The sequence below is a fragment of the Pinus tabuliformis genome, chromosome X (assembly GCF_031772625.1).
Source record: "Pinus tabuliformis cultivar Carrire ecotype Pingquan chromosome X, CPIR1, whole genome shotgun sequence".
In the NCBI taxonomy this organism is placed as follows: domain Eukaryota; kingdom Viridiplantae; phylum Streptophyta; class Pinopsida; order Pinales; family Pinaceae; genus Pinus; species Pinus tabuliformis.
The window spans coordinates 505,843,561-505,856,772 of NC_142308.1; the positions used below are offsets into that span (position 1 = coordinate 505,843,561).

Sequence of the window (13,212 nt, forward strand, 5' to 3'; positions counted from 1 at the left end):
AAAGGGACCTTAAGATCTTTAAGGATGCCTTCTACTTCTATGGGTTTGGAATTAAAACCACACACCCTTTTATATGGTCGAGTGATGTTGAGACCCAATTACTTCATAATAGTTAAAGGCATGATATTGGTGGAAGCACCGGAATCTAACATACAATTGTGTAAGAAGAGGTCATTGATAGCCAAAGTGAACAAGAAAGGTTTATGCCTTGGGTTTCGATCAGGGATGTGAATGTTTTGCAATTCTTCAAGAATTTCCTCATCTTGAATCCCAAGGGATGTCTTGAGTTGTTGTTGTTGCTAGAGTACCTTAACAATTTCCTTTAGGGGAACATGTATAGTCATCTTTCCTACAGCAGCCCCTATATCTATGTCAAGTTTAACTTCCTTCCCCTTTTCCTTCTTCATGTATTCTTTCCTAGGAGGATCCTTCTTTTGATTGACCTTTGTTGGAGGATTCTTCTTGGGAGGGACTTTGGCGATGGATTCTTTAGGAGGGGCTTACTTAGGAGACGGGTCTTCCTTAGGAGGTAAGGGGTCTTTGTCCTTTTCCTTTCAAGAATATTGGACCCCTTTGAATCTTCCCTGGTTATCAGCATTAAGAATAGATTCTTCCTTTTCTTCCTTAAAGATGACCTCACTAATGGGAGGATGCGTGTATGATCCTCCTAGCAAAATGTTGAAGACATCAGCTTCCACGAGATTGGCTTGCTCATCTGTTTGCTCATCCTCACTTTCATCCTCTTCACTCTCCTCATCATTCGATGAAGAGTTTGGCTCAATAGAATTAGTTGGGGCCAATGTGTTTGGGATTTGAGAAGAGCTTGGCCTATCCTATTTATTTTGCTTTTTGGGAAAAGGCTTTCCTTTAGGGATATAACTTAGTTTTTTGGCCCTTTCCATGGCGGTGATTTTATTCATGAAAACCCTATCACATGCATTGGCTTCTTTAGTGAACCTATCCATCGTTTTTAGAATAATGAGGAGAATTTCTTCATGTTGATCTTTGGACTTCTCCTTCTTGGTTTCAAATTTAGCTCTAGGGTGGTCATTGATATCAACCTTTGAAATTCGCAAGTTTTCTTCAACTTCCATTGCCATTTCCTTAGCCTCGGCCAAGGTGGATGGTTTCTTATCCCTCAACACATAGGTGAGGTGGCCACCCATGGCTTTTATGAATTTGTCAAGGATGTTGGCTTCAAATGGCTTCAAACAATCAAGTATATCTTTGACTACCCTATCAAACTTTTGAATGAATTCTCGCACATCTTCCCTTCCCTTGGTTATTTGGTAGAACTTTTCAATGTTGAAGGTCCCTTGGGCATTACATGACCACCTTTTCATGAATAGTTCCTCAAATTCATCGGAGTCCTTAATGCACCCAGGGGGAAGGCTAAGATACCAATCTCTTGCTTGTCCCTCAAGTGATAAGGCAAAAAGCATCATGATCCTATCTTCATCAAATATCAATCTAGGGGACAACTGCCAGTAGAATTCTTCAATAAAACCATGGGCAGTCCAAGTAGCATCCCCTTTGAATTTGGGTAACCATCTATTAAATTTTTTAGGTAATGGCTTGGGATCGTTGCTTAATTTCAAAGGGGCAAAGACACTAACCAAGTCTCTTTCACTCTTGGTCATCTTGGGTTGATCCCTTTTAGAGTCAGTGCTTGAAGTAGATGCCATTTCTAGAGATCGATCACTAACTTTCTCGAATTCAGGGAAAAATGAGGTTCCAACAGCTAATGGAGATCGCTTGCCCCTTTTTGCAGCAGCCCTAGTCAAAGGAGGAATGTTTTCGCCTTCAAGTAAACTAGGGGATTGGACAATGAGTGGAGTCCCCAAAGAAATATTTATAAATGTTGTCAATGAATCAATCCCTCGATGATTCACTAGGGAGGTAGACCTGCTTCCTCCCCAGCAACGATGCCAAAATGTTACCACTCAAACTAGTAGGGGGTCTAAAGGGGAATCCCTAAGGGCAAGTGCTAGGCCAAGGGCAACAATGGAGTCTTAGCCCACTATCACCTCAACTAAGGCTCCCTTCTATTTACGGATTTTCACTGATGGGAGGAGACCCGATATGTATAGAGTCACCAATGAGTAACAAGTCCATGATATGAGTGGCCCAGACCCTTTCCGAGAAGGTTTTGAAGAATGGACCTTACTTGCTTTCTAAGCAAGGGACTATGTGCTCCTAAGGAAAGGAGGATTTTGGGCATTAGGTATATGAGAATAGACTTTGAGAAGAGTTTTCCACACCCTAAATCCTTGTTAAAGTTGGTATCCCGGATGGTTCTTGAAGAATAGTCCTTTGAAGGAGTGGGACCACACGAGGCCAAGTGGCCCCTGTCTAGGGTACGAGGAAAGTATGAAATAATCAATGATTTTCTTACACTAGACAAGGTAGGAAGGATCAAAGAAAGTATTTGACTCAATGATTTTGTTTTGACCCTAGGAAGTGTTATCCTTGGGGATGGCAGGGCAAGTTTTGGTCCCAAATCTAGGACTTGGCTTTTCTCCCAACTCCACCGTCGGAATGTCTTCAAATCTAGAGGAGTGCTAGAAGAGAGGCCAGTGCAGGAGACCCTTGGAGATTGAACTTTTTCAGTGGCTAACTTGTCGAGAAAATGATGCCCTAGGCACCCCAATGTGGCTAGACTTGGGAGAAGGTGAAAGAATAGGAGTTTTGGTGACCACCCTTGGTAGATCAGTGCCTTAGTACTTGGGAGAATGGAGTCTATGTTGATTATGTGTAATACTTTCTGGTTTCCAGTCAAGGAATCCTCAAAATTACTTCACAAACCCTCTAATTCAAGTGAAAGCAATCTTGCAGCTTTTATACTTCAAATGTACAAGAGGAATGGCTTGTCAAGGTAAAAATTTTCCTCCGGGAGATTCGCTCATACTACAAGGGCCAATGCATGGAGAGAACACTATAATAGAGACAATCTTACAATATTAAGCAATAATTTGCATGTAGCAATTAGCCTTAAAACAAAGAAAATCCCATCCAGCATATATGAAAAAAGTAACAAAGAATAGCATCAAAATTTCGTACTTACATGCAGTAGAGTATATCCAACCATTCACAAATGACAATAAAGAAGCTCCAAGAGAAGATAAACCAATAACCATACATCAAAATTCATCCATAAATGCTCCAATTCATCCTCCAGCAAAAAGTGCGAAATTCTCTAAAGAAGAGAGAGATCCAATCCAAAGTGATGATGAGAAATGATCTCACCTCACTTGTATTTATAAACATCAACGGAAATCGAATTAGCCTCCTTGGCCTACATAAGCCCCAAAAATAAAATAATGTGCTAATAATACAACCTTTCAGTGACAAGCCCACCAAACTAGCTCACAAATGAAAAAGTAAGCCTCTCAAGATCTCAAGAGGTCAAATAATAATCAATGCATGTCGTAGGGCCCTCTAAGAGCCCTAATGAGGTCCATGGGGTGCCACAATGAAGAATAGGACCCTCAAAAGCAATGGACAAGGGGTTGGCCCCTTGTAATAACCTGTGGTGCTCCAAATGACTGTGGGGGCACACAAGTGTCCTCAAGGGTCTCCAAACAAATTGAAGATGTCTATAGATTGTCGTAAAGGGCTAGGATGATAATGTAGATGATGCCACATCATCGTAGAAATTTTGTATCATCTGCCAAGTGTGTGGTGTAGATCTGGGGCCAGCTGGGCATGATGGATCAGGTGCATCATCCTCGTCCAATAAGTGAACCACGAGCAATCTTTGAATGGCTATACAATTTATTGTTGTGGAATCCCATCACTCTCAACGCTCACCTTCTATGTGCCAATGTAGCCCTCTAGAGGATTAGGACCCCGTATAGAGTGACCAAACCCCAAATGGAAACCATCTGCAATCCTACATAAGATCTAATGCGTCCCCTAGGCTTCCAGTACAAAAAGTCATTAGAGAAATCGAGCAAATGAGCTTACCTAATCATGGACCACATGTGGGGACTTCATAATGGCCTGCCCTTCCATAATGGGCTTCGGGATGTGCCAATGTCTCCTAAACTCCCAATGGGGTTAACCAAGTACCATATTAGGTGGTTTTTGCTTCTAAAGGGGATAATATAGTTGAGGTACATCCGCCATAAGGTGGTGGCATGTGGCAGATAGGTGAATGAGGTAGGGAATGAGAGGGGCAGCCCCAGGTCACATGTCAGGGCACAAGGGTAGCTACTAAGAGGGAAGCCCACACTTGGGTTTATAAAGTATAGGAGGGAGAAATCGAGGTACATGAAGTGCCCCGGCCTTGATTTTTCCACCCTTCTTTGTATGCCTTTTGTTTTTTTATGATTTTCTTTGATTAATTGCTCCGGGCTCAAGGGTTTAGAGCATGATGTATAAGATATAACAATGAATTCCCCCCTTTAAGGTGGGGCGATTCATCGCCCACCAGGGTTGGGACAATCATGGGTTCCTATATGATGAAGAAGGCTCACAGAACCTCATGGAACCAGGGTGATGGCCATGATGATGGGGTAGAGCTCATGTATTGGCTTTTGCCCACGTGCTAAATGTTTTTGTCCCGGATATCTTTTGCATTTTGTGGTACTTTTCCTGTTGAATGTGGCCATATATGCTTTTAACTTTCTTTTTAGCCGCATCAACCTCTGGGCTTCATTCCAGGCCATGACCCCAAGTGTGTGCAAGGGGAAGGGGTGGGTTAACCCTATGTGGACTCAATGGAGGAATGTGGACCCAGGTGGGAGAAATGATGGATGGGGTGATGATGAATGGAAAGAGAGTAATATGAGCGAATAAGGGAGAAAAACCACAACCCCATAGCAGTACACCCCTTTTTTCGCAAAAGGGATCTACCATGTTCGAGTGTTCGCGCCTTTCAGATTTCATCATCAGCGTACAGTTTTGTTAAGGATGTAAACTCATTCTACATGGTTATGATGTAAATGATCATAGTAAGACCATCATGTATGTAACAACCTAGGTAAACATAATAATTTGACGACGATTTATACCTTAAGAAGTTTTTTGTCGCACTGATTCATCTGTGTTTCTAGACACAAATGATCGGTAGAGTTTTTCCCTCCAACCTCACCCCAAAGCTGGGGTAGATTTTGTCGACAAGATATTAAAGTGAGTCCTAGTGTTTTTTATCGAGTCTTTGTAAAAGTAATTTGGGAATAATCCTAGCTAATTGGTTAGATTATTTTATTACAGATTACTTGGCCTACTCAATCATATTTTGTGTCGCAAAAATGGGTAAATATTGAGGGTCTATAACAAACGGGTATTCCCCCTTTATGTATTAAATTGTAAAATCTTGATGTAAAAAATATTTAGTGCATGGTCCCTCATAGTTAGACACCATAGCTAAATATTAGAGAGCTAGAAAAAATATTAATCCCCTCACAAATCAACTAATTAAATTTTCTAGCAAAATAAATTAAATCGTAAGCCAGAAATTTAATTAATTTTGTGTCCTAGGTAATATTGATTTCTCCAAAGGTGAAATTCGTGGGTTTTAAAGAAGTTGATTTTTGGAGGTCCCAAGCCAAGGGAATATTGAGTAAATCAAGAAAATTTGGACCCTTGGGCCTGGGTGGTTAAGTCAATGTCAATTTTTTGAAGAAATTAACTCAAAATAATTAATTTTGAGTTAATTAAAAATCAATTAAATGACAAATTCGATTTTTCCTCAAAAATTAAATAATTTCAACGGTGAAGATTAAAGATTATTTACATCTTTATGAACGACCGAGATTAATTTGACAGGGATCAAACCAACAAGCCGTTGGAGATTTTACCTATAAATTAGAGGTCAGTGTCAGTCTGTCTTTTCATCCGATCTCTAAATCGTGTACTAAGTTCTCAAGCTCTCTTGTATACTTTTTTCGAAATTAATGCAAAAGTCTTTGGGATTTCAACATGCTGTGGTGTTCCTCTTCATGAACTTATGGTAACACTACTTTAATTTCTGCTTAATGTTATGTGAAAACTATCAATCAATAGCTCTTTTAGAATAATCTGAATACAGGTATCTTATTCAGTTTGTTGGATCTAGGGTAACATTTTTAAGTTTGATCGAAGTAACAGGTATCTTTGTTCCTTCAGAATTTCATTGTTGTTCTATTTCTCTACTTGGTTTTATGGTCAATCTAGTGTTTGCACGATATCTTTCAAGTTTTTGTTGAGCGTTTGGGGATAGTTCTCAGTTGGACCAGCCAACTCTCAGTGTATATTTTCTGAAAAGCCTAATTCACATAAGCCTCAGGACTTAACTTAAGATTAAATTATTTTTCCTGCAGGGTGTTCTTGGGCTAGTACCTCTCCAAAATTTTCAAAACTTAATTTCTAAATATTTGTGGAAAATTGGTAGATCTCATTGTTGAAAGCCTCAGATTATCGGATCTGGGAGTGGAGTTGGACTCATACTGCTTAGATCTAATAGATCTACCATCTTTGTGCATAGATTTAAAAAAAAAAAAAAAACTCTTAGTTTTCTAACTTGGGTTTCTGGGGTTTTATTTATTTCTATGTATCTGAGTTCTGGGTGTTTTGTTTTCGCTTTTGCAAGTGCAGTTTTGAAGGAATTTTTTTTTTTGAAGCCAGATCTAGACCCTAGAGGGTAAGATCTTGCCTCAATATTATTTTGCAGGGACATTATTAAAAATCACTTTCAGTTTAAGGGTCCAAATCCATATTTAAGGTCTTTCTGGGAGCAAACTTTTAACAAGGAAATTTTGTGGTTTTTTCAAGGTTCTTGGTATACCGTTTTGCTGCCCTAAAACTTTTCAAAAAATCACAAGCTTCTCTGTCTGCATTTTTCTCCTCTCTAAAAAAAATTCAAAATTTGTTTTTTCTGCCTACGTTTTTGTTTTTTCTTCTCCCCATCCTCTGTTGCGTTTTTTCTTCTCCCCATCATCTGTTGCGTTTTTTCCTTCTCTTCATCTCTGCGTCTTTCTTCACTGCACTCCCTTTCTCCTTGCTGCCCGAGCTCTTTCGACCTGCAAAAACCCCAACCCGCATTTTTATTCTCCTCGACCTCCCTTTGCATCCATTGCAACCCGCAACCTCCTTTCCTCCTCGCATTCGTAGCATCCCTCCTCCATTGTTGTGTTTCTCCCTTGCTCCTAGTGGCCCGAGTTTCATCTCCCTTTAGGCCCTTCTCATTGAGCTAACCCTCACTACCATCCATGTGTTCCTCGTTGCCTTCTCAGCCAGCGTTGTCGTTGACGCATGCATCCCTTTCTTCCATACGCTGCTCATCGACCTGCCCTCGAGTTTTCTCCTCTATCGTCGTCAGCCTGGAAAACAAATAACATTCGATTTATTTTCTTTTTGTGTTTCTTAAGTTCGCTTAGATTTGGTTTTCATATAATTCGATTTTATTTTTTTATCTGTATTTTTTTAGCTTTTTTTATTTCAATTTTTTGTTTTGATTTTAAATTGTGTGATTTAATTTTTTTGGAATCAAATTTCATTTTTTTTTTTTGGCCTTTTTCTTTTCTTTTCTTTTTGTGTTTTGATTTTCATGACATTTTGATTTTATTTTTTCTTTTTAAACAAAAATAAAGATCTAACAAATAAACAAATATTTAAAAAAATCATTTCCATTTTTTAATGTGACTTTAAGATTTTGAAAAAATTAAATCAAAAGAGAATTTTTGTGCATTGAAAGTTTGGATTTTTATGTGGCCTTTGGTCCATTAAAGTTTAACTTATTAAACCCTTTTGATTTTTTTACTTCTATTTTTGTCACATTAAAAAATTAAATTGATCATTTACCACATTAAATTTGCTTCATAAAACTTAGCAAATTAAAAATTTGGCTAAAGAATAATTAAAATTTTAATCTAAAGTTCCTTCTTGGTGTCTTTTTGTGTTAGGGGTAAAATTTGAAGGGGAAATTTTGTGGTATTAAAATTTTTAATTTCTCTATAGTCAAACACGCTTAGATATTTTAAATCATCTCTAAAGATTGACTATAGGAAAGCGACAATTTTTTTCTAAATTTTGGTCATTAAAGAAAAATCATTTTAATTCTAGAATTGTTTAAAATTGCTTAGCATTTAAATTTCATAGTTCTTCATGGAATTTAAATTTTCGAAATTTTATTGTTAGAATATTTTGCATGCTAAGTTTTTTTTTTTTTTGGCTTGACATCTATTGATATTGTTTGTCATTGAATTGACTCTAAGTGTGATCCAATTACTTGAATTATTTAATGTTTGTTGCATGTCAAGTATTTTGTGAATATTTCAAGTAATTATTAAAGTACTATGTCATGGAATTGTGATAAATTGCATATCTTTTGTTTCCTAAGTTGAGTATTTTGTTTAAGCATCTGTTGGCATTGATATTAAATTGTAAAGAAGTTTTTGTTCTCTTTGAGCCATAATCGTATCAAAAGGATTTGAAGTAAGCTTGTAGTTTAATTGTTATTTTTTAAGGGGTTTATCTTTAAATCTTTGTCTTGTGAAGTGAAAATTTCATTTTGGTGATTACAAGGCTTTTTGCGACATAAGCGTTCCTAATCCTTGAATCTAGCTTCATCACCTCATCTCATGCATTTGCATATTAAGTTAGTTCTGCATAATTAAAATTTACTTCCAAGCAGAAGTTTGGTCAATAGAAAGATAGGTATCCATCCATCTTTGCTTGAGAAGCCTACTTTTAATAGTACTTAAAATAGTGACCTTGCAGTCGTCAGAGCCATAGCTCTCTGCAGCGCCGGAGGCACCAAGGATGTTAGATTTTCAGGAAATGCATCATTAATCACACCTTAGTGTGCTTCACCTTATCTTCTCTCTGCCAATTACTACGAAATCAGGCTCAATATAGAAAGGATTGAAGGATTTTAACTTGGATAGGCATTTAACTAAAATTTAGCAAGATTCCTGCATCTCACGTTAGCTTTAGGATTTGCATTTCATATAAGATAGTTATTCATCCAAGCAGCAGTTGCTAATCAATTACTTGGTCTTAATTTCCCTAGCAAGATCGTTGACTCCATAAGGCACTGGTATCAATCGTTTAAATTTAATCAAATCCTATAAGTCTTGCTAAATCTTAATTAAGTACTTGGTCGCTTCACTGTTTCTCCCAAACTGGTTGGTTCCCAACTAGTTCTTCTTCATTCCATTTCCATGTGGTCTACCCCCCTTTGCCTGTTGTAGGGAGACAAGTTAAACAGAGAGATTGGGTATCAAGGTGACAGCCCCCGATCTGAGCCATTGTCGTGGTGCCTAGACATTCTGTGTGACAACAGCGTGAAAGATAGAGATCCATACAATCAAACTGATCCATTGAAATAAATAGAGAACCATTTGTGGAATCATCAGTCAAGTAGGCATGTATAAATCTTGTGAAAATGTGAATGGAAACTACATCAAAGGAGGTGAGATGAAAGGGGTATCCCTACGTAAACAAACAGCCACAGGCTTCTTAATGTCACTATGAATCGCCACCAGAATCTTAGGAGTAGGCCTCACATCACCAACTGTAAAATCTAAGATAAAATAATCATCTTCTTAATTTGGTATGACTCAATCTACAAAGTGCACCACCATGTGTATGTCAAGGAAACAGTCCATCTAGTGAGCAAAACAAAGTCTCCATGAAGACATCAAGAGAACCTAATAAAGGGACCAAGAAAGGGTTTGAAAACCTTGCATTAGAGATTATCCAAAAAATCTGGTTCTACAGGCCTAGAGGCAAATACCACACTTACCTACAGTTTCTCATATAAACTAAAGAGTCTGGAAAATTCTGCCCCCAACCAGTCTACTGGATCACATATGAGAGATAAATCCCCAAGCAGCCCCAAAAAGGAATTATGAACCCCCAGGTTTTGCAACAATAATGCCACCAGCAAAGGTCTTCAAGAAAACTCTAAAAAATAGGAGACAACCACATAAAAACGGTGTTGCAGTGAACTTCACTGAAACAAAGACGGTTAGGTGCACTGCTTTAGACAGTGCCGTGCCGATCTACAAAAAGAATTCCTCAAATTCACTGGAAAGGCAAAATATACCAAAAATAGGAGGGTGCTGGTGATGAAGAGGAAAATAAAAAATCCTAAACAATGGTTGTTGTCCTAGGGAACGCAGTATTTGGGCTGGAAAAAGGGAAAAGGAAGAGTGCTCTACCCTAAAAAGAGCATAGATCTGCAAGAAAAACCCCTTAACTCCACTGAAAAAACAAAACAAAAAAACCGCCAGGGAAGGCACTAGTAAAAAATCCCTAGAAATTTGTTGTTGTCCCAAAGTGTTGAAAACTCTAGTTTCAGCACTGAAACGGTGTTGGATGGAGATGAAAGAGTCACCCTAGCTCTGATACCATGTTGAAACTTGAAAACACAGATCTATAGTGAAAAAATTCAGCAAACCTAATCCAATGAAGCAGAACACTTCAGATTGATAACAGCACTACTCAAGAGTCAAGAGTAGATCATATCAATAAGAATGAGAAAGAGAGAGAGTGTGAACCCACGAACAAGAAAGATATGCTGCATGTAAGGTAAAGAATCATGCTCATAGGCTAAAGAATCACTCACAAGATCAATACAAGATGATGTTACAAATGAGGCATGAGTTATGTATTTAAGCACAACTCATAAGGTCAGGCATCTAGCTCCATGAGCATGGTTATGGGCCCACACAGATGCTTGGGCCAACCTAAGTCCCCTGAAGTAATTTTAAATAATGTTGATAAGGTCAGCACTTAAGCCATAAAAGAAAGATATGCTGCATGTAAGGTAAAGAATCATGCTCATAGGCTAAAGAATCACTCACAAGATCAATACAAGATGATGTTACAAATGAGGCATGAGTTATGTATTTAAGCACAACTCATAAGGTCAGGCATCTAGCTCCATGAGCATGGTTATGGGCCCACACAGATGCTTGGGCCAACCTAAGTCCCCTGAAGTAATTTTAAATAATGTTGATAAGGTCAGCACTTAAGCCATAAAAGAAAGATATGCTGCATGTAAGGTAAAGAATCATGCTCATAGGCTAAAGAATCACTCACAAGATCAATACAAGATGATGTTACAAATGAGGCATGAGTTATGTATTTAAGCACAACTCATAAGGTCAGGCATCTAGCTCCATGAGCATGGTTATGGGCCCACACAGATGCTTGGGCCAACCTAAGTCCCCTGAAGTAATTTTAAATAATGTTGATAAGGTCAGCACTTAAGCCATAAAAGAAAGATATGTTGCATGTAAGGTAAAGAATCATGCTCGTAGGCTAAAGAATCACTCACAAGATCAATACAAGATGATGTTACAAATGAGGCATGAGTTATGTATTTAAGCACAACTCATAAGGTCAGGCATCTAGCTCCATGAGCATGGTTATGGGCCCACACAGATGCTTGGGCCAACCTAAGTCCCCTGAAGTAATTTTAAATAATGTTGATAAGGTCAGCACTTAAGCCATAACCTAGTGATACAATTAATGAAGGCACTTTGCCATAAATGATCTCATGTGAATATTACCATCATTCCAACAAATTGTGCACTAACACTTTTTGGGCATGGATTGCCGCTGAACATAGTACTTGAATGATCTGAAGGACAGGCAGTAATATGGAGGAAACAATCAGACTGGAATGCATCCCCTAGTAAAAAGGATGTTGTTGGGCAACCTTTCATAAGGCACCTAATTTGTTCCATTTTTGGGAAGTATCAACATTTTAGATCACAGTGGGCGATGCAGATCTCAACCAGGATTGGCATATTAGAAAAGATGTAGACTCTCTCAATATCAGAACAAAGCAGCCATGGTAGCTCTGCTTGCTTATATAAGGAGGCGAAACCAATCTGACCACCCCTTGGCTCCATGACATATGATTCCTGAAGTACAATTTTATTGTTTAGTTATGATATGTAAAATCTGTTTCCAAAAAAACATTATTCATTATATGGATTTTATTTTTATACATATAAACTTTTAAATTTTAAAAAGTTCAATCAAAAAACTGTGAACATTCTCACCCTCTCAAATTGATTAAGAAAGAATTAGCTAAAGGTATGTGCCTTCATCCTGTCATCTATCTTATCAGCATATTGCTAGCAACCCAAATAAGGGACGCCTATATCAGACCATAACTTTTATACTAAATCAACAATTTTCTGCACAAATGCCCAAAGTTACCATTTTCAGTGCTGTTCTGATGCTCAGCTGGGGGATTTCAAAATCAAAAGTCAGAGAGCAATCTTCATTTGGATGCTGTTCTGCTGCTGTAGGACTGTTATATTCGAAGGACTGAAAAAGAAACCTGCACCACAAATGTCTGGTTTATGGAAGAGAGTTGAACTCATAATCCTGCCTTTAGTGGCATGGTGTTGAATTCTGTCTCTTATATGGTCATGAAAACCTGTACAACAACAATATAGTATCAAAGATATCAGCATAATTGGATTAAAATAAATGAGCATAAATCTGAGTAAAGATGTGAATGATATGACTGCTAAATCTTAGAAAACAGCACAGGTAGACAAGAAAAAAGGGACCAGGAAAACAAAATGGGATCAAACTCTTTCTTCTGAAATAGAATAGTTTGGAACCTTACAACCTTGCAAGAACAGGCGAGAAACAAACCACAGTATCACAATGTACTATATTACCCTAGACAAACCAGGATTTCAAATATTCAGTAACTCACAGATTTACAAAGAAACTTAAAACATTTATCTCAGAAAAGAGCTGAACATATCTTCAACTTGAATGAAACAAGAAACATCCCACGTGAGAATGTATAGATGGAAAACAAGAGAACATGAATGTAATACCATCAAGAGAACATGAATGTAATAAAGGACAACACATGGTGAAAATTTGCAACATAGCATTTATTTAAGGGAAAGGAAAGCACTTCACAAATAATGGCAGGAGGTGGCAAAATGCTAAATGATCATAATACCAAACTAAATTGAAAAGCATTTCTTTAGAATAATTAAACCATGTGTCTTTATGGTGTGGCTTTATATTTACTATTAATGAATTTCACAGAAAAGTTAATTCCCCCTTCAGAAAATGGTGACAAATCCATGCACCCTTGTAAGGCTTTGGTAACAATTGCTATACTAGAATGAATCTAATCAATTTCACTGAATACTGCTGTGCAAAGAGCCAAGGATATCAATAGAACACGAAAAGATAGATTTACTTATGGAAAAATCAATACAGTAAAGTTTCATTCTC

General features: G+C 37.8%; 1 protein-coding gene across 2 annotated transcripts in view; it reads right to left on the bottom strand.

Moving 5' to 3' along the window:
* The window catches only part of ARPC3 (actin-related protein C3), a 142,716-nt gene that overhangs the window by 44,897 nt on the left and 84,607 nt on the right, over window positions 1-13,212 (bottom strand). For both annotated transcript variants that reach the window (XM_089447493.1, XM_089447494.1), the window contains exon 2: window positions 12,163-12,385. In XM_089447493.1, the coding sequence (XP_089303619.1) occupies window positions 12,163-12,165 (3 nt within the window). In that variant the 5' untranslated portion in view covers window positions 12,166-12,385. The remainder of the gene's footprint in view (window positions 1-12,162; window positions 12,386-13,212) is intronic.